General features: G+C 42.8%; 1 protein-coding gene across 1 annotated transcript in view; it reads left to right on the plus strand.

Moving 5' to 3' along the window:
• ELMSAN1 (ELM2 and Myb/SANT domain containing 1) overlaps positions 1–22,889 on the plus strand; it is a 67,278-nt gene that overhangs the window by 36,468 nt on the left and 7,921 nt on the right. The window contains exons 2-7 of the mRNA XM_019519099.1: positions 6,516–8,216; positions 14,950–15,267; positions 16,122–16,467; positions 16,955–17,021; positions 19,055–19,197; positions 21,428–21,531. Of these exons, the coding sequence (XP_019374644.1) occupies positions 6,750–8,216; positions 14,950–15,267; positions 16,122–16,467; positions 16,955–17,021; positions 19,055–19,197; positions 21,428–21,531 (2,445 nt within the window). The 5' untranslated portion in view covers positions 6,516–6,749. The remainder of the gene's footprint in view (positions 1–6,515; positions 8,217–14,949; positions 15,268–16,121; positions 16,468–16,954; positions 17,022–19,054; positions 19,198–21,427; positions 21,532–22,889) is intronic.

The following is a 22,889-nucleotide window of genomic DNA, read 5'->3' on the forward strand; positions in this document are numbered from 1 at the left end:
ATCCTTGGAGGTTTTCAAGACCTGGCTAGACAAAGCCTTAGCTGGAATGATGTACAGTAAAAGCTGCGTGAACCGGCATTCTACTATCTGGAATACTCTATGAACTGGAATTTCCGGCCGGCTGGCTGTGGGAGAGACGGGGTGGTGAGTGGGAAAGCTTGCATGTGGAGGCTGCTGCTGCCACCCTTCTTTTTCCCTCCGCTCCACATGTAGCTGCTGCTGCCACCACCCCTCCTGCCCTGTCCTGCTTGGCAGGGGTTTTCAAAAAGGTTGAAAACCCCTGGCTCAGATAACTGGTATTTTTAGATACCCAGCACCCCCTTACCTCACTCATGCCATTTAACACAGCTCTTACTGTATTTGGGGATAGTCCTGCTTTGAGCAGGGTGCTGGACTAGATGACCTCCTGAGGTTCCTTCTAACCTTAACTTTCCATGATTCTATAGGATATTCTTTGGGCTTGTAGATTGAGGAAGGATATGATAAAAGTTCCCTCTAGTAATTGGAATGTGGAATTTCTAAGCAGTGTTGAGAGGCTGAACAGGGTAGAGTAAGGAGTACAGCCCATAGCGGATGAATGGATAGGAAAAGGCAGCATGTAGGATTCCTGGCAAATTTGTTTTGGGCCTTTTCTACATGAAAAAATACACTTTTAAACTAAGTTAAATGAAAAACTTCATGTAGACAAGGTTTCAGCCCTATGTTGTTTGAGGGTAGGTGGATTTTAGTGCCATGTGGTGTTTTGTATGTGCGTTTAAAAAAATAAGGCTCTGAATGTTCTGTGGATAGTAGCATTCGGTGATGCAGAGAGCAGATGTTTACTGCAGATTCCTGAGCCAGAATTCTCCCCAGTGCTCCCTTCAGTGCTTTACTGTAGACTGGTCTGTGGCTGCAAGAGTATTGCGTGTCTGTAGCTTGAAATGCTTCTATGGAGGGATCCTGTAGCAAGAAAGTCTTTCAAAATTTAAAATACTAGTAAGAGTATTGTGGGAAGTACAAGAGTAAGGCAGGCTGTGGAAAGGGAAGTCTTCTGAAGAAAGGTTTGAGAGGCTTTTTACTTGGAGAAGCCAGTAGTATGCAAAACGGTTAACCAGGTATGTAGTGAGAGCCATAGATTTAAATTAACTTAAAGTCCTATCTGTCCTCCACCCATTGTAAAAACAACAATGTAAGGTGTCATACACTTGAGGTTAGACACCATGTCTGTAAGGGAGCATGGCCTGGGGTCTGGCTATGATGCAGTCTGCAGCAAGAGGCATTCTTTGACCTTGGGCAGAGGAGCACTAAGCCTAGCAACATACTGCAGATGCCTTCTGTAAGCCATTGTACTGTGCAATTGCAGGATGACTGTGTTGTACTGAAATTTAACGAACTGGTAACTGACCAGGATGATGATAATATGAGGTCATTCCCAGGCCTTAGGGAGGGGGAACCTGCATAGTCATTAAGCCAGCAGAGCTGAGCAGCGCAAGTTACCAGTTGGTAGCTTCCATCAAGTGTAAGGATGCTGTAGCCTGCACATAGATCACTTCTGTTCAAATGATGAAGTATTCTTATTTTAAAGATAAAGCAACAGAAGTTTTAAAGATAAAGCACACAGAGTTTTTGTATGTGTGTACATGAAGAAGAGCTGAAGGGCTGATTATGCAACATGTTTAGCTTCAGAAATAAGAGGAGCATTAAATCTAGTTCCTTTTTAACTTTTCTGGAGGTCTCTTTTGTTGTATGAGATCTTATAACTTAACTGAAGTAGTATCAGATTTTAATTTTAGCAAATACTCTTTTTCCAAAATGTCTTAAGTTAAATAGACCAAGAAACTGCTTCCCTACTTAGTGGCTCAGTTTTTGCAATATTTTGATTTTTGTGATGTCATAACTACATTCATTTTTCAATTCCCAGCATTCTTGAGTAGAAAAGAAAAGTGTCTAAGAGAACTCAGCAGAAAAAATGCCTTTAGGCCCTTCTGTACCCACCAGAAAGACTCAAGGTTCTTTTCCGTTTTGTTGGGTCCCTTTTGATCTTCTTTTGTAACTGTTGCTTTCATGTTTCTGTTGCTTCTTTTTTGTAGCTAACTACATCTCCAAGCTGCATGCCACTGCATGCACTGCATTGAATGCATAGGAGTCCTTATCTAATAATGGAATAAGGGAGCCAAGGTCCAGGGTTGGAGAGTTACTCAACATTATATCAGTGGAGGCCTTTGAAAGTCTGAGATCCCTATTTTAAAAGGCCTTAATTCTTGGGTTTACCCTGTTGATATGCACAGACCATTTACTTTGAACACTACTTTATACAAGCCGGTTAATAGAGCGTGCCAGTTAATAAAGTGCCAGATAGCACAGCTTTTACTGTAGTAGTAAGAGACTTCACTACACTTCATGTTGGCATCAGCTGTAAATTGGAAAACTACAACTTTGTTTTGTCTGCTAGCTCTTACACAGTCCTCCTTATTGTCTCCACCTAGGCACAGGAGATCTGAAAGAACCTATCTTAAAGTTAAGATGTGTAGATGGAAAGTTGGTTTGATGGAAATGTCTTGTTCTCTGAATTCATTCTCTTGTGTCAGGTTAGTAGAGTTAGATTCCAGTAGTCGGTACAGCAGGAATTCAAAAAGGATGAAGGAAGGAAAACTGTAATGTAATAGATTTTTCTCCCCTCCCCAGCACAACTTACAACTGCTTAGAAGGTAAAATAGTATAGCACTATTATTATCATTACTTCATACCTTGTGGTAAGGCTGTTAACTGCTATTTAAATTCATAGCACTGCTGTAAAAAGCAAAGGGGAAAATAATATTCATGCACAGAGACTTATTGCAACCTAGTAACTGTGAATTGTTCCTGTTTGCAGCCAAAGTTCCAGTTGAAAGCATGTCTCATTTTGTGGAGTACAGCTCTTCTCTCCTGGTGCACCCTTGAAGTAGGGTAGCATCGAGCATGCTTTCTTAGTTTGTATGCTGATAGCATTTTGAAAAGAGTTTTTTCCATGTCACGTGTCTCTCGTTACTCCTGCAGTTATTTTTGTGCTGTCCAAAGAGGACTGGAAAATGAGCTGAGAGAGTTTGTACTTTAGTGGAGGAAGGAACGCCTTGGCGCTCTGATGCTAGGTGGCAGGGTTCCACCGCCTGTAGCCAGGACGAGGGCGGGGGGAGCGAGGGAGTGGAACAGCAATACAACAGGCCGAGGAAGTGAGTCAGTCCTTGCTGAAACAGCAGGCCTGTGATTCCACTCGCAGTGAATTGGCCTCAGAGGTGGAAGTTGCATAAGTTGTATGAACCTTTTGCCTCTTTCCTCCCTTCCCCCTCTAATAAAGTTTGCCCTGCAGACATGTGAAGTTTGAAGAGATTTAGGTTACAGGATTCTCATTTGGGTCTATCCCTCTGCCTAACCCCTTTTTTAAATAGAGACAATTTTTACTGCATGTCTTGATGGAGTCAATAACAGTAATAACAATGTCTCGATTTATTTTTGTGTGGATTTTAAAAATCTCATGAGAGTTTTCAGAAGAGAGTCCTATTGGTTTTACTTTCTTCCCTAAATCATCAGGAATTTGCAACCCCTGTCCTGTGGGCCATCTCTTTTATAATGGGTATGATTTGAGTTTAGAAATGTCTCTCCTTTCATTAAACCTGTAAAGGTGTATTCTCACATCTGATTTCTATCCATACCTCTTAAGTTCACATTACTACAGTCTGACCTCTTAGTCTGTGTCTATATTTGCCTCTCTATTTCTACAGCCAGGTCACTTTCATTGGTGGGAGCCCTGAACTGTAGAGATACTTTTTCTTGTTATACAGATACTCAAACTGAGTGCAGTGCTGCAATAAACAGTCATTTCCTCTGAATGATTAAAGGAAGGTTTTGGCTTACCAGATAATAGAATGAGTTTGTGGCCTGTCATTAAGATTTTGTACAAGAAGGAAATAAGTATTGTCAAGAGTGGCTGTGAATGAATGTTTTTACCTCAAGAGACTCTGCATATTGTCTTCCAGGCTGTGGGAAAAGATAAATATGAAACATATCGATCTTTAGCACAGGTCAGTAACAAGTGGAAGGGTGGACTTGGGTTTTGGTTTTGTGTTGTAGAGTACGCTGCTCAAGTCATCATTTGGTCGTATGTTTGGTTTTAGAGTTTTTGTGTGATACAGATCTGTGTAAGCAGTTTTTAATTTTTATGCCATTAAACATTGTATATTCTTCCAGATGCAGGATTCTCTTGTCTCTTCCATTCCATTTCAAAAGATGGAGGGAAAAGAAAACAAACAGAAGAACTTCTTTAATTATTTTAACGAATCTTAAATTTAAAAATATTCAGGCTTGAACCAGTGATGAGTTTTAAGATCCAAAATCTCCATGAGAACTAGAAATAGTTGCTGTATCTTGCTGGAAGGGGCAGCTTCTCAGCTTTTGAGGGGCTTAGTCCTGATTGATTGATTGATTTAATTTATAATCCTAAAAGCATGGTATTATTATTTTTAGAAGACTTGTTCTGGGTAATCCTAGAGATTACAAAAGTTACAATTTTCTATCATGATGAAATCTAGAGAGTTAGGCTTGGGTTACTAGAACAGTTTGGCTTTACAAGTAGAAAAAAGGCAAATAATAGGGCTAGTGGATTTTTAAGCACTTATCTGAAATACTTCTGTAAAATGTGAGACACGATGATGTGGCATAATGTATGCTTGGGTTGCCTCATTTAGAAACTATTTGTTTTAATTTTATTAAGTTTTAAAATATTAAACAGATACTTAGCCAAATCTCTAATATCAAGTGCAAATTTTAAAAAGCAGATGGCCTACACATTTTTTGTATTAATCCCATGCTTTGGGATATCTGTTTGTTGCCTGCAGGGGCCAGGAAGAAACTTTTCTCCCTCCTGGGATGTTACTTGGCTCTTTACTTCCCTTTTTTCTAAATGTTCTCTGCAATACTGGATAGTATCCATAGTTAGAGATGAGTGACAACGTGCAGTGTGCCACTGTTATTAAATGGTACTGAAAAACCTCTTGGATGTTTGACGGGTGGGTCTTGCTTATGTGCTCAGGAGTAAGTCAAGCGCCAAATTTGCATTCCAGAAGGAATTTTCCCCTCAAAGTAAAATTGGCAAGGACTGACTTTTTCCTTCTTCTTGTGCAGCATGGGACATGGTTCATTTCCTAGGATCTTTTTAGGCAGATTTTTCTGAAATAATTTCCTGGGATTCTGAGAGCAGAAGGCATAAATTGTGTCCCATTACTCCTGCTCACTTCCTGTGGCATATTGCAGGGTTTTTTCCTCTTACAATATGCAGTTAGTTATGAGGCATTTTGTAATTGTAGTAGTATATGACAGGGGCTGAATTGGTCGTCTTGTGGACCCTTCTGGACAAATGTCTGTTTGTGATTGCTTATGATGGCAGGGGGCTGGACTCAAAGCATGTTAGAGGCCAATCTTCTTATTTTGGCTTTGCATCCTTTTCCTGTGTTGATTTGCTAGTATAGAATTAGCAGCGCTTGATGGTTAAAGCTGTTCCCATGCTCTTTGCAAACCACTAGTAAGTGTGAAATCCCTGAGTGGGAGTGTTTAGTTTTCAACTGCTGCAAAAAGCACGAGTACTAGAGCACATTGGGCAGGCTGTTCTGTAGTGTCAGGGCACTTGGTAAACATTCAGAGCAGGGCTGTCCAACTTCTAGCTAAGGGACCACATGAGGTGACCAGCCCTGCTTCCCTCTTTCCACCCCCTCCCCAGTTGTGCATGCCACCCACCTACAGTGTGGGCAGTGTGGCTTCCTTCTTTTTCACACATGCAGCTTAGGCACTTCAGCCCTCTCCTGGTTGCCTTGGTTGGGGCACTTGAGGTGGGGGGGTGGCAGTTGGATGGGAACCCATGCACTGTATGCTAATTCTTCAGGGGCAATATGCAGCTTGCAGGCCACCAGTTGGACACCCTGGTTTGGAGGATTTCTTGCCTGGAAGGTCACTACACATCTCTATCCTGGCCAGTGTTAAATGGAGCATCTTCCATGTTTTGGCTGAAGCTTAGTGCTTTATCTTTTTTTAGTTTAACCTCCTAAGGAGATCTGGACCCCTGAGCCAGTTTGCATCTCTTTGCTTCAGCAAACTTTTTTCACTGTGCTTACATTAAAAGCAAATTGCCCAGCCAACAATCCAGAATTATTGGCGTGGTGGGGGATGATCAGGGGGCAAAAGAAGAGAAGTCTTCAGGACTATTTGAACAATCATTGCTAAAATCAATAAAGCTGTGTGTGGTGGCTGTTCTAGTCCTACAAATGTCTGATATGTATTTCAGACAAATCAATGCAATACTCTAGATGGTCAGATTTCCTTTCCTCCTCCGACACACTTTTGTGCACATACTTTGCTCTTCACAGAAGAAGAAAAATCCCTGCTCAACCAGCTGTCCCTGGTCATGATTTCCTTGGGAGGATATACTTTACTGTTTGCTGATTCTGGGCATTGTGGTGTTCTCCATCCTGATGATGACTCACTGAAGTTTGTTTCTCTGTTTCTTTCAGGCACTGTGACTAAGTGGACTTCATTGTCATCTGAACTGGAAAGGATAGACGTAGTATAGTAAGAGGGGAGGGAAGAAGCACACAAGGAAAGCACAGGGAGAGGCACTTCCATCTGAACTTGTAATAAACTGTTACCGTTGGAACTGAGAAAGTGAGCCTTTTTGGTGCCAGTTCTCCCCCGACTTGGAGATGGGTGTGCTGTAATTCTGTTTTTAACGGGGGAAAAACTGAACCATGAATCTTCAAGCTCAACAGAAGTCTTCCAACAAGAGGGCTGGGAAACGGATTGCTTATTTTAATGAGCAGGATATAGCTGTGCCGTCAAAAGAACTTCAGCACCAGCTTAAGGAAGGACAGTACTATGGACATGGAGGAAATATACCTACCTCCCAAGCTATGGAATTTACTAATGCAGGGGTATTACCTGGTGCACCCAACAATGTTGCCTTGATGAACTCGGTATATCCTCCAGATAGGGGGGAGTCGATGATGATGTCCCAGCCAGTGACTGCTGTCAAATGGCAAAACTCCTTGATTGGGAGCCGGTTGCCAGAGAGGTGTGATTCCAGTTGGCAGCCGTCACCTGCAATGTGGAACCACAACATGGCCTATGGGGGTCACCAGAAAGGCACCCACCCCAGCGCTGGTGCCCCAGGGTTCTATGGCCATCCTGGCTCCATGAAAAGAAACCAGGAAAAAGGGGTGGTGGTTTCCCAGCTCGAACTTTATGAGGATGCTGTCCAGCAGATGATGTCCCAGAAAATTCAGTTAGAACAGCAAGCATTGGTCAGGCAGCAAGCACAAATTAATTCATTCCATCAGATGCAGAAGCAGCAGCAGCAGCAACAGCAGCAGAGTCAGAGTCTACCTTTACAGCCTTTTCAGCTTGCATTTGGTCACCAAGGCCAGAAGCAAGGTCTTCCTGAGTTGTTGCATGTCTTTCAAGAAGCCCCAACTTGTGGCCCAACCTTTACCACCCAGCAGAAACAGCTTCCTCAGTTGCAGTTGTTTGAAAACTTCTATCCACAACAGCAGCAACAACAGGCTGCCACACAAGCCTTCAGCCTCCAGCAAGCTACTTCCATAGCACAGCCTCACGTGGCAGCAGCAGCACCCCAGCATCATATGATGGCCCACCAGTTCCAGCAGACTGAGAGAAACCAGGAGCTGTTCAAGGCTCTAACAGAGCAGAACCAACAGAGTGTGCTACCTCAGACCCAGTTGTCCTTTCGAAGGAGGTCACGAAGACTCTCCAAAGAAGGGATTTTGCCAACATCCTCTGCAGGAGAAGTATTGGCTTCTAAGCCAGTGGCAGAACAATCTAGCAATCTGTTTCTGCACCACTGGCAATCCCAGCAGCAGCAGCAAGAGATCCAGCTGCAGCATCACCATGAAATACTGGGCCACAACAAGGGGAGCTATCTGCAGCCCACAAGAATGGATCTTGGACAGAAGGAGACCCTGCTTAACAGTGAGATGACCCAGCCTGAAACAGAGAGACCAGCTGCATCGCAGAATGGCAAGGATGAGGAGAAGCAGGTGGCAACAAGTGAAGAAAGCACACAGAGAGTGAGTGACTTTCCAGGTGTGAGAGGTGGTGTCATTCAGAGCACTCGGAGAAGACGGCGTGTCTCTCAAGAGGCCAACTTGCTAACCTTGGCTCAGAAGGCGGTTGAGCTGGCTTCTCTCCAGGATGTCAAGGTAAGAGGTATATCTTGACCTATATAGCACTTCTAAGATGGCATCCTCAAAGCAGAACTAGAAAATAAAAATGTTTGTTGTGTGGAGCAAGAGATCAGCCTGATGTAAGAGAGGCACTGTATGTTCTTGACTCTGGAATGGTTACAGAAGCTTTATTACCAAATCTCTTTGTACATATGACAACCTGAGTAGTGTTTTTCACTTCACAGGTATAGACCGGGGTGACCAAGATGCAGGCTGGATTTGGCCCGTGGAGCCATATGATCCAGCCCACACAATTTCCCTGCCCCTCTAAACTTCCCTCGCCCCCAGGTCCAGTAATTTGTCAGTGGGGGAGTGGTGGGAGCACTAATTGCCATGGTTTCTGGAGCCACAGTAATTAACGCTGCTACTGTTTGTCTTGCTGCTACTTGTCCTGCTGTCAAGTTTCTGGACCCATAGGAAGCCTTGTTGGGCAAATGACGTGACCCCACCTGCTAGATTGAGCCTGCAGACTGATCCCATGTGTCAGATCAGGCCCACAGGGCCAAATGAACTGAGCATTACGGGTAGATTTATGTGCCTAACTTGGGATCTCAAGCTGATCAAAAATGTAGTAACAGAGTAAGAATCTACTCAGTTTGATTTATTTTGGGATATGTCACTTGTCCTGCCTTGTTTGTTTAAAGTTGCTCATCTGCATCTCTTCTGACTCCCTCATTCAAAGCACAGAGGATGAAATCTTTAACAAATTGCTATTTCAATGTTGAAATAAAAAAATTCCAATTTACTATAACTGTCAAACTCCTAAACAAACTGGGCTACCCCATGGGCAGCAACGTAGTTGTCTACGAGCTCCTTGTAGCTTCTGCTGTGGGAGTATGATCTCATTGGGATAGATGCTGTGTACCTTGCTGAGGATGAGGTATGCTGTTCCTCATGTCATTCTTCTTCTTGGCAACTTGTACCTGTAGGCTGAGTGGCCCACAATTCATAGAGCAGGTGACCCCTCCCTCCTCCCCAGTCATGGTATAAATGAGTCATGTTCTTTTATAATTTAGCTTTGACTGACCCTGCTGTGAGCCACTCTTCAAGAAGATGAAATCCTATGTTTTTTGGAGGCATCATTGCTAGTTGGGAGGAAAAAAACAAACTAGGTGTCGCAATATGAGCTTCTTTGACTTAATTTTTTTTATAACCGCCTCATGATTCTGCATGTTATGTGAGATTTTTTTCTAATCTCCAACTTCCTCAGTGGTTGCTCGTCCCATTTCCTCTGAGGCATGTGCAGTTGATTCCGTTTTTCTGATCAGTGCTAAATGGTTATGTCCAGCTACTGAGGTTGCTTTCTCTGTTCCAACAACCTTTACTGGTTGGTGAAGTTATAACAGTGCCATAATTACTTCTCCCTTGTGTAACTTTTTATTAAGCAAGTTACCTACTAGTAACTCGGTGGAATAGTAGGGAGAAGCTAATTCCATGGAGGCCTGCCTTGCAGACAGTTAGCTACACCCACTGTGTTAGTAATCATGAGAGAGGCAGCTGTGTGCAAGCTTGTGCAAGCTTATGCATCTTGGATTCATTTAATCAACAGCAGTTCTTCTCAACCTTTTTAGATTTAAGGCAGCCCTTGGAAAATGCCAGCACTTATTTTTTTTTATTTTAGTCAAAAAATGATTGAAAACTAATAGAGCAGCTGTCTGCTTAAGAAAAGGTTTGAGGAGGATCAAATTGAACTTAGTCTGAAGTCAGGCAGAAAGCAGGATAGAGGTGCGTCTTGCAGACTAACTGAATTGGAAATTCATAGGCTAGTGTGAGCAAGAACTTATATTACAGCATCGCATATGATGGCTGATGGAATGAGTTCTTGCTCATGCTAGTTTATGCATCTCTGATTCATTTAATCAATAGCAGTTGTTCTCAACTGTTTTAGATTCAAGGTACCCCTTGCAAAATGCTAGCTCTTATTTTTTTCTGTAATCAAAAATGAGTGAAAAGAAATAGTACAATTCTTCTGTTGCCAAGAAGTCAGACCACAACAGGTCAGAATATTTGTTTTCTAGCACCATGGTTCCTATGTGAAACTTCTGGGTTTATTTTTGAATCGTGATTGCAAATTTAACAGTGCTCGCATTGTGTGACAGGCCACGGCACCCTTGACAAGGTTCTCAAGGCACCCCGGGGTACCATGGCACTCTGGCTGAGAATCACTTGTCTGCAAAAGGTACATCTCTACTGTACCTTCAAATAGAACTTGAGACTTGAATCAAGAATCTCTTGTACTTAGGCGTGTCTGTCTGCAGCCACTTGTGACATTGTTTATTGGAAAGAAAAGACCATTCAGAGTTTGGTTTTTTTTTTATTTCCCTAATGAAAAGGATTCTATACACCCAAATCTCTGACAGCTGTGAAAGATTCTCAGCCTGAATGATTAAAGTTTTCACCCAAGTCCTTTGTTTCTGAGAGAATTAAAAAAAGATGTGTAGATAATATACATGTGAGAGGGATGGCGTGTGTGGGAGGAGAATTGTTCTCACTCCCTCTTCTTCCTGTGCCTTTTCATCCTACACTACAAGCTGCTGGTGCCAATGTTTTTGCCTTTCCATTGATCAGAATTGTGCAGAAATAATAACTTACTGAATACAGATCACTTAAAGGACACTCTAGCTTCTGTAAGAAGAGTTGCGTTAAACCATTTAAATAAGATATATTCTTCTTCAGATATTTGTACCCAAACTCAAATAACTTGGACCAAAAGCACCCATCTTACCCATGTGCCTTACCTCATCTCATGCTGCACATCAGGGGCATAATAGGTAGAATGTGCCTCCTTCACTTCAGTTCTGATCAGCCCTCTCAGTTCAGGGCAGAGCTGCTTTCCATCACCTTACAGACACCCAGGTGACAAATTCTTTTAACCTTAGTTTAACCCCTTAGGTCAGTAGAACTTGTTTTTCTAGTCACTTTACTGGCAACCTGTTAATTTCTTTAAAGAAGAATTGAATAGTAGTACTTGAACCCAGAATGTTGGTCTTGAGGCTTCTTTCATTTAACTTTTACTGCTTATGTATTGAGGCTGTCTCAAGGAATATGAACCCTAAGTGCCTCTGCTGCTTTGGAAAATCCTGCATCCCAGATAAAAGATTTATGGATGAAGCATTTATTCCCCCCAAATCCTCATGAACAATGGGACGAAGACTCTCTTAAGCCAGTTGGTGGACCTGCCTTTGGATTGAGGAGAACCTGCTCTCTGGTGCAGACTCCCTGTCTTAGATCTTCAGCATTAAAGACAGGCAGGAAAATCCCATCTGAGGTAAAGGGTAGGGGAGGCTTGAAGGATTCATTTTTCATGAAAAGGTTGCTTGGAAGGAGATATCCACCCCTGCCCTCTACCAGGATTTTTTTTTTTCTATCCACGAGTGCTTCCCAGTCTACCTCATGCATCGTGGTGCCAACAACCTGCCACCAAAGTGTCAAGCTAAGGGACTGATGCTACAGTGATGCAGAAGACTTTTACTTTTTCTTCCAGAGCCTAGCTTCATCAGTAGTTGTCTTGACTGCATTGGTAATGAAAGAGAAACTCATGACAGCAATCCCCACTGGGGTATTGATGCCAGCCACATCCCCTTCCAGAGGGATACCTAGAGGAAGACAACTCTGAAACATTATCAGCAATCAGGACTTCAAAAGTTCACTCCTCTTACTATTAGAAAGTTCCTTCTAATTCCCAGCCTAAATTTGTAACAGATACTGAATTTATTATACTGTAAGGCATACTTTGTGAATTTGCAATTCAGGGTCACTAATATCAAGCCTTGCTCTGAGATAGGTGACACACGGGTCACAAGTTGTTTCACGGACAAGCTGCCATCTGACTCCAGGGAGGAGTATTTTATGCTTCTGTCAGGTCAGATGATGGCCCGGACCAGTTTTCACGTGGTTCTAGAAATGGCCAGCATGGTTTCGTGTTTGACTGCAGTAGTGGTTATGATGCAGTCATCCTGGCTGCAAGGATCAGGCATCCTTGGGGAAACACCAAGGAAGAAGGTCCTTGTGGAAGACCTGCCATTTGAGGAAACGGAGCTGTTCACCACTGAAAAGGGCCTAGGATAACATTCCCTAAGTCTGTGGTTCTCAACCAGGGATTGCCAGATCCTTTTAAGGGTGTCACAAGGTGTAAGGAGAAACCAGGCTCGTGCTTGTCCCTACTTCGATGATTTCCCCCTTCCTCCCCATCCCTACTGCCCAGCCCTTGTGTAAGGTGATAAGCACTGTAATATATAAATTAGTTTTTGAAATTGGGTGCCACTGGATTTCCAAAAGTTGTGAAGGGGTACCTCAAGTCCAAAAAGGTTGAGAATCACTGCCCTAAGTGTTCATATCCCAGTGCTTCAAAGGAAGCTTGTCACACAGTGGTTTTTTTTCCCCTTCAGGGGCTAACCCAGCAGTTTCCCCTTCTACCTCACATCTTCTGAGACACCTTGGAAAAACAACAACAAAAGGGCTACTACTACAGATGAATGCAATATGCAAACCAACATGTGATTCCAGAATTGATTACTGTGTGCCGGCATCCTCCCTCTCCCTTTGGGAACTTCTTGATCCACTTTAGGCATGTATGGACCTGTGTCACTATTGACCTGGTGGGTCTTGGACAGTCTGGTTCTTGGTGCCTGCTCCCAATCTGCTTTTCCGTCTCTTCAGGGCCTCTTGTCATGAAGCCCTGTTAAAACAAGGATCTCTTGTGTTTGATTTCTCAGTCATCATCACTGAGGAAAGCAGCAGACACCTTTTTAATCCTGATTCCTCAAAGGAAGGGTTGCTGTTACCTCTTGTTCTGATCTACAAGCTGAAGTGAAAGGTGGCATTGCCAGCCATTATACCGCCTCTTCCAGAATTGTGGGAATTGATTCTCATCTCTTCATCTCAGGTTATCTGCTTCCCCATTTCCATCATACCCCCACTCATGATGTAACTGAGGTTTGTGCTAAGATCATTAATAGTTACAAGATCTTTTTTTTTTTTTTCCTGTGTCTTGTCATTAACCCCTGAGTATATTTGAGTGCATGCAGTAGTGGCAGCATACTTCAGGAGTATAAAAGGTAAACTATGTTCCCTTACAGGCCCTGAATAAGACTGAGACTGTGTCAATTTTGGGTACCTGGAGAAATGAACACTTTTTTTTTTTCTAGCCATATGTGCAAGTAAGGGCAATCTTCAGTGACTTTTTGAATCCTTCCTAGAGCACACATTGATAAAGATTGACAGATAATGCCATGACTTAGGCAGAACTGTCCAACTGGCTGCCTGTGAGGAGTTTGTACCTGGCCTGCAGATTCCTGCCTGGCCACTGCTGCTACCAGGGTCCCTGGGTTCTGCTTCCTGAGTTGATGACCTCCTGTTCTCAGATGCATTTCCCTGATGCCTCCTTGACTGCTATCACTTCAGTGGAGGAGATCCAAGCCCAGGGCCTAGAATTTCTCTACTTTTTCCCCCCTTGGTGAGGTGTCCTTGAGGACAAACTTTAAATTTTTACCAAACGTGTTTGCAACAAATATGCTTTTGTAAAATGTCCTTGTTCCAATCTCTGCATGTAAAATGTGCCCTGGCCTTCTCTTTACAAAGGCCAAAACTGTTCAGATCACCTCCTCAGCTCTTTGTTGCCATAGCAGACAGAACGAAAGGTACAGCAATCTCTTTAAAACTACCAGTGCATACTTCATCAGAATTCAAGCAACATCCACAGCATTGCTAAAAAAAAGAAAAAAATATATCCACCCTGCACATCTATAAAGCAGCCATCTGGAGCTCTGTTCATACATTCATGACACGTTATATGAACTCTGAAACCTGCAGATTGCATGCTGTATTTAGTAAAGAGGTGCTTCATATGCTGTTCTCGTAAAACTCAATAATCACACCTCCAAAAAGTTTGGACAGCACTTTTGGAGTTGCACAGAGTGGAATGGGTGTATGTGTGGACAGTCACTTGAGGGAGGAGTTATGTACCTTCTAGCAACTGGGGTTTCTTCTGAGTTGTGTTCTTATGCATATTGTACAATCCACTATCCGTCTGAGATGTTCTTGGGAATCCAGCATTTTGGAGAGTCCATGGTTGAAAGAGAACTGAAATTCAGTAGTCCTTGGTGTGAAGCATGAAGAATGGCATACACTATGTGATTACTGCTAACCAAAAGGTCTTCAAGCTTGAAGCCGCGGAAGGTGCATATGTTATTGTAAGGAAAGTAAACTCTCTCTTTCTGATGGATAAAGCGCAGGACAAAAGCCTGGTTAGTGCTCTGGAAGATGAAACTGAGAGAGACAAAGAAAGCTGAGGGAAATGGGCAAATTGCAATTTGGTGATTGGGACCAAAAATCAAGCCACTTGAAACAAATGATATGCAATAAGCAGATTTTTATCATCTAAGTAATTAAGGATAATTCTTTGTGTAGAATTTCTATAAAAGGCAGAGTTTGGTCCAGAAAACAAAATATAAAACTATGGATGAAAGAATGAAACTCGAAGTAAGTAGCTTAATGTACCGTTCCTAACATGGGGTGAAATACAGTGATAACTTTTCTGCCAAATCAGGTATCCTTTTTCCCCAAGTACTTAGAACTACAGTGACTTCCAGTTCCAAAGTTAGGTTGAGAACATTTTAGAAACTTGAGGTGTGTACTCAAGTGAGAGATGGTTTGATTTGAAAGTCTTGGATCATTTAAGGTATATGTGGATTTTTTTTTTCCCCTTCAGGAGTTGGATACATCAGAAGAGAAGAAGAGCGCAGCAGCAGCAGCAGAACCACCAGCAGCAAAAAGCGTTGTGGAATTTGCCAGCTCTTCACCAGCCTCCAAAAGAGCACGGGAAGATAGCAACCTTGTGCCTCTTATCATTCCTGTATCTGTGCCAGTGAGGAAAGTTGATTTGCAGGACTTCGGAAGGGAAAAGGGTGAAGAAGGGAAACTCCAGAGGGTCCAGGCAAATGATCGAGGTCCTTTTGAACGCAAGCCCTCTGTGATTGTCACCCGAAGAAGGTCCAATCGCAGTACCAACATGGAAAACTCACTCCAGGTATGGGCACACTAGGAAGACCAAAGGAGATTCTGATCTGCTACATGCCTGATTTTAGTCTTCATCCCTTTCTGCTGAAACAGCTTAAACTGTGACAAGGCAGTGCAAGTCCCTTAGGCCTGAAAGGGTCACTTGGTTTTGAGCTGAAAGTAACCCAGAGAAAACTATCTTGTACCTAAGGCACCTTTTTATATCATTGTTGCTCTCTGATGGCTTGCTTTTGGATAATTATTGTCTTTTTTGGACGTACAGTTATACCAAAATAGCCAAGTAATGCCCCAAAAAATAGTTGGTAAAGCTCAATAGAGTTTAATTCCTAGGTATTTGGTTGTAAAGTTCAAGTGAAGGAGTTTGATACATTGAACTGAGGAGCATTTTTAGTATGCATATACAGATAACCTCGAGTTTTAAGGCTGTGTGCCCGTGTCTGTTCTGAGTAAGTCCAAGACAAAAGCCTACACTCTCTGTCTCTCTGTCCTCACTGAGATTCTGTGGATACTTTTTCTCCCCTCCAGGCCTACCCCTTTTACAACTCTTTCGTTTAGCTGGGTGAGATGGAGGACTATTTGTGGAAAATTTTGGTGGTCTGTTAAAGTGGAATATAATTCATAAGCTTCTGGGAAGACTCTCTCAGTTAGATGTTTGATAGCCTGAGACAGGTTTCTTGGACTTCTCTTCTGTTCCACTATTCAGTGCGACTGATTTCTTCCTTCACGGTCTCAGCCAGCTCCTGTCCTGCAGTGTAGTTGCTAAGTCAGCATGTTGTCATTACACTGAAATATTTTAAAATACATAAAACTAAATGCATCCTGGCTGATTTTTGTATTGTAAAAAAAGTTGTTTCCTTTTCGTAGTCTGAAGATGCTGTTCCAAAGGATGAAGCAGAGAACTTTGCCCGGAAGCCAAAGCAGCGCCCAAGACCTGAGCCACTTTTCATACCGCCAAAAGCTGGCACCTTCATTGCCCCTCCAGTCTATTCCAACATCACTCCATATCAGAGTCACCTACGCTCACCTGTCCGCCTAGCAGATCATCCTTCTGATAGGAACTTTGAGCTACCTCCTTACACTCCACCACCAATACTTAGCCCAGTGAGAGAAGGGTCTGGGCTCTATTTTAATGCCATCCTCTCATCTAGTGGCCACACAGTTCCACCTCCAGCAACTCCAAAAAGTGCTCACAGAACTCTACTCAGATCTAGTAAGTTCTAACAGGAGAAAGGATGGATAATTGGGGGTAGGAGGTTAGGGGGTGACAAAAAGAAAGTCATAACTTAATTATAGATATTGTAACCTCAAGCTTCTTGCTGGCATAATTCTGGGGAGCTGGGATACAGTGGAAATCAAGCTGCGGCTTCCTAGAGACACCAGTTGAGATGCACCTACCATTGAGCTCCAGAGCCTTCCAAGGGCTTTTGAAAGGTAGACTTGGTTTTGGAAAAATTATTCCTGTCCATCATAAGATTTGACCATTTGGCGAATAGGAAGGACTTTTTATTGGAAGGGATAATTGCTGCATGAAAGTTTGCCCTCTTCCTTTCTCTCTGCTAGCCTGCCTAATACTCTAAGGGAGAAGAGTACCTGCATTGTTTGATGGATAGTCTATGCTCTTATGTTCTTTTCATATGCTCATGAATCTGCAGGCATGTAAAATTGATAAGCTCTAAGCAATTCTGTTTGCCTTGCAGATAGTTCAGAAGTCACTCCTCCTGTCCTTTCAGTAATGGGGGAAGCTACGCCAGTCAGCATTGAACCGTAAGTGTCCAATATAGTTGTACAAAGTCCACCTACTCGGCTTGTGCCAGACATTTCTTTCTGTCCACCTAAAATGTCTATGCTCTTGTTGGTTTATCTTTGAAAAGAATTCAGGTGTGGTGATGCCTCAGCAGCCACACACTGCCATGTACCATAAGGACGTATTCTTTCCCCAAACCTTTTGTCAGCGTTGTGTGGCAGTTGCTTCCAACTGAGATTTGGAGTAGGAAATATTAACCTAATATCCTGCTCCTGTGTGGAAGAGTGCAGTAAGCAGCTGTGCTTAGACTGTTTGGAAGTTTTAATCTTTTTTCTTTTTTTTTTTTAGCAGTGTCTTCCATTTCTCCTATCATCTGATCTCTCTTATCTCTTTTCCGTCAGTAGCACTGCTTCTATCTCACAAGCTAGTTACTTAGGAGAGGCAAGGGAAAACTACTAGAAACTCTAATGTGATTGAATGCTCTTGATTTCTATCAGAGCTTGATTCTGTTATAAGTAGCTTAAGCCTCAAAGTTAGACTAAGTTGCAATATATTTTTTAAAGATATGTTGTCCACGTAGGTTTTTCTCTCAAGGAAAATATGACCCATGTGTTTGAGGTTGAATTCTTTTTAAGTGGTAATATCCACTGGGGGCCAGCCCTTGTAACTGCCAGAACACAAGGCATTAGTTGTGGGACAATCTTAACCTCCTTTTGTTTCCTTCTTACTGTCTGCAAGATGGAACCTGTGGTTTCTGTATTTCACTTGCAAAGATTGTTTTATAGAGTTGTTGTTTAGGTAGGTAGCTTGTTAGCCAGTGATTTATATAAAGACTGTTAATTAACCCTATTAGTGCTAAAGAAAAACAAGTTTCTGGTTTATGCCTCTAATAGGATTGCTTGCCCCCCGTATGCTTCCCTGTACAAGTTCTAGATCCCCTTGGTGTGTGCATTTTAGGCCCATACATGATTCTCCAGCACTGACGACTTGCCTGCAATAAAAATGAAGCATTGCCCATCAGTAATAAAGATCTGAGATGCCTCATGTCTAGGAGAAGAACACATGCTTGAGCATCTCTTTGAGGTACAACTATATCCTGAACCACACTTTAAAAACTAGAGAATTAAATTAGTTGATGCAGCTTACGAGACCACTGTGCAGGTATCTGTAGGCCCTGGCAAGCAGTCGCCATCCTCCAGGTGAGCCGAGATGTCCTGTGCTCATAGGACACTTGGAAACTTAACTCCTGCTACTTTTGGTCTTAACCCAGGAAAGGGGACTATAAGAAGTGTTGCCCCAGAGATCAGAGGAGTTGCAGCTCTCCGTTCCCAGTCAGAAGACATCTCCCTGCAACTCCAGTATCCCTGACTTCCAAAGCTGACCCACATGCAAGTACCTCAGGGGCAAAAATTAACACTGACAGTTGTAGCACAGCTTCTGATACTGCTCAAGCAGCAGACTCTCTTTTCTGGTACCCACATGTACCCAGTCTGAACAGCTTTGTAACTGTCTGGCATGAAGAAAACTAGTGTTGGACTCCACAGCACCAGCTGCCATGGTGTTGATGACTAACACGGCATAGACAGACTCATCCACACCATCATAAGCATCCTTAGTACTGAGACGCTGCCTCATCACTGGCCAATTTAGCCACAGAAATGGTGCCAGGAATCCTTAGCTGTTGTAGGGATCAGAGGTGTTAGACTGACCAAGTTGTTTTCACAGTCTCTTTGTATGAGCCAGGGACTGGTTGAGAACTCTGCACTGGCTTGCTCCACTGATGGAAGAGGAATGAATTCACCTTCTCAGCCTCTTCAAGGAAATGCAGTAGAACCTCAGCCAAAGGTGGCAGCAGGACATTGAGTCTTTCACCTGTTGGTCACTAACTTAAATCCCAGTTGTAGCAGTTGAAAGTTGTTCTCGACTTACACCTGTAGAGTACGCTCACTAAGTTTTGATTTCCACAAGAGTCAGTGTCATTCATAGAGGTGCTTTCTGGCTATTGTTGAGTGTTTGTGGTCTATTTATTTATGTTTTTTATTTATTTATGCAGGCGAATCAATGTGGGAACTCGGTTTCAAGCAGAAATCCCATTCCTCCGAGAGAGATCTTTGGCAGAAGGTGATAAACATAAGGCAGACTTGGTGTGGTGGCCTTGGGGAGATCTTGAAATCAACAAAACTAACCAAGAAAATGGTAAGGACCTGGGGAAGTTGGTAATATAGACCAAAACAAGAAATGGCAGCAGTGTTGGGGTGTAACTCTTTAAGTGCTGTTTAAAGGTGCTCCACACTCCTGATCAAATGTCAGGTTTTACTAATCCTTGTTGGAAAAGCCTTCTGGAAAATAATGGAGAACTAGTATTTGTAGACTTCTTAAAGGTCAGACAGGACCATTAGATCATTGCCCAAGAAAAATGAACTTTTAGCTTAATTTGCTGCATTTTTGGACAGAGAAACACCCCAGTAACTTTGAATGCCACAGTTAACCAACTCCAGAATCTTACAGAATGTTTCAGGCATTGGTAAGTAGAACCTTACTGGTTTTGATGAAAACTGGAAATACTGAAAGGGGGATGCATTGAGAAGACTGAGGACAGCTAGCAACATCTTACAGATCACTATCGCTCAGGTCAACCCCTTCCTTATTGCATAGAAAGGCTGCCATCCTGAATGATATCTTTCCCAGACAGACAGAAAATAAATATGGATGGGAGACATGGAGGCCTTAGCATGGGGAATTTTGGGGCCGCAGGTTGGTCAGGCATGCACGATACCTGGAATGGGGAGGAGGTGGGGGCATGGGAGAAATGGTGGGCGTGGGGAAGGGAGAGGAAGTGGTTATATAGAACCTGTTGAAGGGGGCAGAATGGGAGACCCTGACGTGGCGGAATAGGAAATACATGGATTCCTGCCTTTCTGGAGAATGGGGGATGTGCATAGAGACTGTTGCATAGGAGGAGGGAGACTAGGGAATTCCTGAAATGGAAGCAAGTGGTTGGGTGTAAGAGTACGCTGAACTCCCAGTGCAATGTGCTCATGACCTGTGGAAGGAATGGTTTGACCTTTTACCCTAATTTAGCATGATCATTTATATAGCATAAGCAATAGAATTTCATGCAGTTACTCTTGTGATAAGCCTGACCACTTGAGTTTCCTGAAAGTAAATTTGAGGTCATCAAGAGATGAAGAATCTACTAATCCTTGTTGTAGTTTATACCAATTTTAAAAAAGCCTGTGGCTGTGGTGCTGTGGCAGGCTTGCTGGCCTTCCTGTGCAAGGTTCTGGGTTCGAGATCTTGGTCTGCCTTAGCTGTATTCCCCCTCTTTTACTGTTAAAAACAAGTGCTGTATTTTTAATTTGAATTTCCATGGCTTTAATTTGCAACTGTTGCATCAATCACTGAGATGTAGCAAAGAAGCAAAAAAGTATATGCAAAAGATGGTGACAGAGATGTTTTCAGTAAATATCTCTGACCTGTGTGGAAATTGCTTTATCTTGGGGAAGGGAAGATGAAGGAAAAAGAGTAAACATGAGGTAATAAATGCTGATGTACCTTACTCATGCTCTAAAGCAGTGGTGGCTGACCTTTTTGACTTGTAGGCTGGATGAGTGGTCCCAGGTCCATCCATGGACCAGTTCCAATCTGTGGGTCTGGTATATGGGACTGTTAACTGCTGCTACTCCCTCACTGTCAAATTTCTGAACCGTTGAGGGACCTATGGGTATACAAACTACATGGCTGTACAGACTGGGGATTGAGTGCTTAAAGGAGCCCTAACCTTCCTTGTTTGGGACAGGACTTCCAGTTCATGTTCATCTGTGTGTGTTCCCTTGCACTGTGCTATCAAGTGAGCATGAAACTGGACCTGATTGCTGGGCTGAGAAAAGGAATTCGGCTTGCTAAATTCTGGGTTTTTTCACTAGCTGTAGCAGTAGCTCTGGACCATCCTTTCCTGGTGGAAAGGAAAAGTTGTGTGCCAGTGGTCGTTCTGATTGGAATTCTGTCACCTTTGGTGCTCAGTGCAAATCTACAGGGAATGCTTCTTGTAGGGCAAAAGGGTAATCTCTTTTAGAGCTACATTCAGTATTGGCGCTCTCATGTGCCCTTCTCAACCTTCTGTTCTGTCACAACATGATCTGCGGGCACTAAACTCCCTTGGAGTGAGGAGTTTGAGTTCCAAGTTTGTCTGACCCTAGGTTATTTCTAGTTCAAGTTTAAAAGGACTAATTGGGATACAATGGAACTGTTACCCAAGATGTAAGTGGGTATTAGCTGGCCAAAAACAATACTGAGATCCTCAACCAAGCTTATTGAAGAGGAAAAAACAGCAACAGCTTCTCAAATTCTTACTTCTAATCTCCTGCTTCTTCCACTGTACCTCACTTATTTCTTTTTTTTTTTCTTTGTCATTTACCTGGAATAGTGGAAAATCTGTTAGCTGCTGCCTGTTCCAGTATTTTTCCTGGGGCTGGTACAAATCAGGAGCTGGCACTGCACTTCTTGCATGAAACAAAGGGAAATGTTCTGGTGAGTCCTCTCCAACCTGTTTTATCAGTCTTTTTTCATTATTGTAGAAGAAATCTGAATACTGGCCTGAAAGGGCTGTTAGCTGTCAGCAAGAAGCTCGTTTGAGAGAAGGTAGCTTGCAAAACACCACATCTTTTTGCCATGGCATCAGAAACCTGGTGTGTGGCATCTCTGGCTGCTGCTGTTCGTGACACGAGTCCTCACACAGATCCGACAAAGCAAGTCAAAGTAATGGGCATCATGGGCCTTTCCTATGCAGAGGCTGCTAAATAACATCAAATTGCATCATTTTCTGTGGGGACTTTTTAAATTTTTAACCCATAAGGATCGTATAGTTGACAACTGAAATTAGTTTATTGATCTCACCTGAACTGGAAGAAGGGTGTCATGGGAGGGAGCTTAATGTACTGGGAATTGGGACCTTGGGCAAGTCCCTTAACTTCTCTGTGCACATCTGTGAGATGGGCTTATTTCTCCACATTGCTGCACTGTAATGTGGTAGATGCTATGAAAGGTACCAAGTGTACGGCTACTCATCACTTAACGTTTTAGTTACATTCTTGAAAAATGCAACTTTAAGTAAAACCGTGTTAAGCGAATCCAGTTACATCACAGTAGTTACCTACTTGTAGGCGGCGGCCAAGCAACATTATAACCCAACATTGCGTGACTTTAAATAAGTATGTTCTTCAATAGATCCGTGACGTAATAATGAAATGCTAACCGGGATGATGTTAAGTGAAGAGTACCTGTAGTTTATAAAGGCCAATAACTTGGCCACCTACTTCTAACTTCAGCACAAATTATAGTTGCTGATTAAATGCAGGTCGGGTAGTTTTATAGGTTTTATACTGATTTTCACTTTTCTGAATTTGAGTTTGGATTGCTAGTGTTCTGGACCTGCGCAGAAATCCTTATTTAGAGCTGGGTTGTTGGATGGGCACAAACAGGAACTGGTGTTACCTAGAATCATCTCTAAGCAGGATGATTCTTGTACTATATAGGGCTTTCTGTATATAAGAGCAGTAGTCTCCCAAAAGCCTTGAGTCAAAGTAAATAAATACTATTGTACCCAGTTTGCAGGAGGAAAGACTGAAGCCTGGAGGGGTGAGGTAACTTGTCCAGGAGCCAGAGTCAGTGTAGGGTCAAGAACTTAATGATGAAGTCTTGACTCACGTTCCACCTTTCACCGTACCTTTTAAGCACAGTAGAGCATGCTGTGGGAAAGAGACTAGCTCCCTTTCTGTTAATCTGCCATTAATGTAGATGATATTACAATGGTTTTTCTGATGTTCTTTGTGTACATACCTATACTTTTTTTTTTTTTTTTTACATGAAACCAATTCTGCTGTTGTGCT

This window comes from Gavialis gangeticus, unplaced genomic scaffold (genome assembly GCF_001723915.1).
Source record: "Gavialis gangeticus isolate Ggan-Ray unplaced genomic scaffold, GavGan_comp1, whole genome shotgun sequence".
Classification (NCBI taxonomy): domain Eukaryota; kingdom Metazoa; phylum Chordata; order Crocodylia; family Gavialidae; genus Gavialis; species Gavialis gangeticus.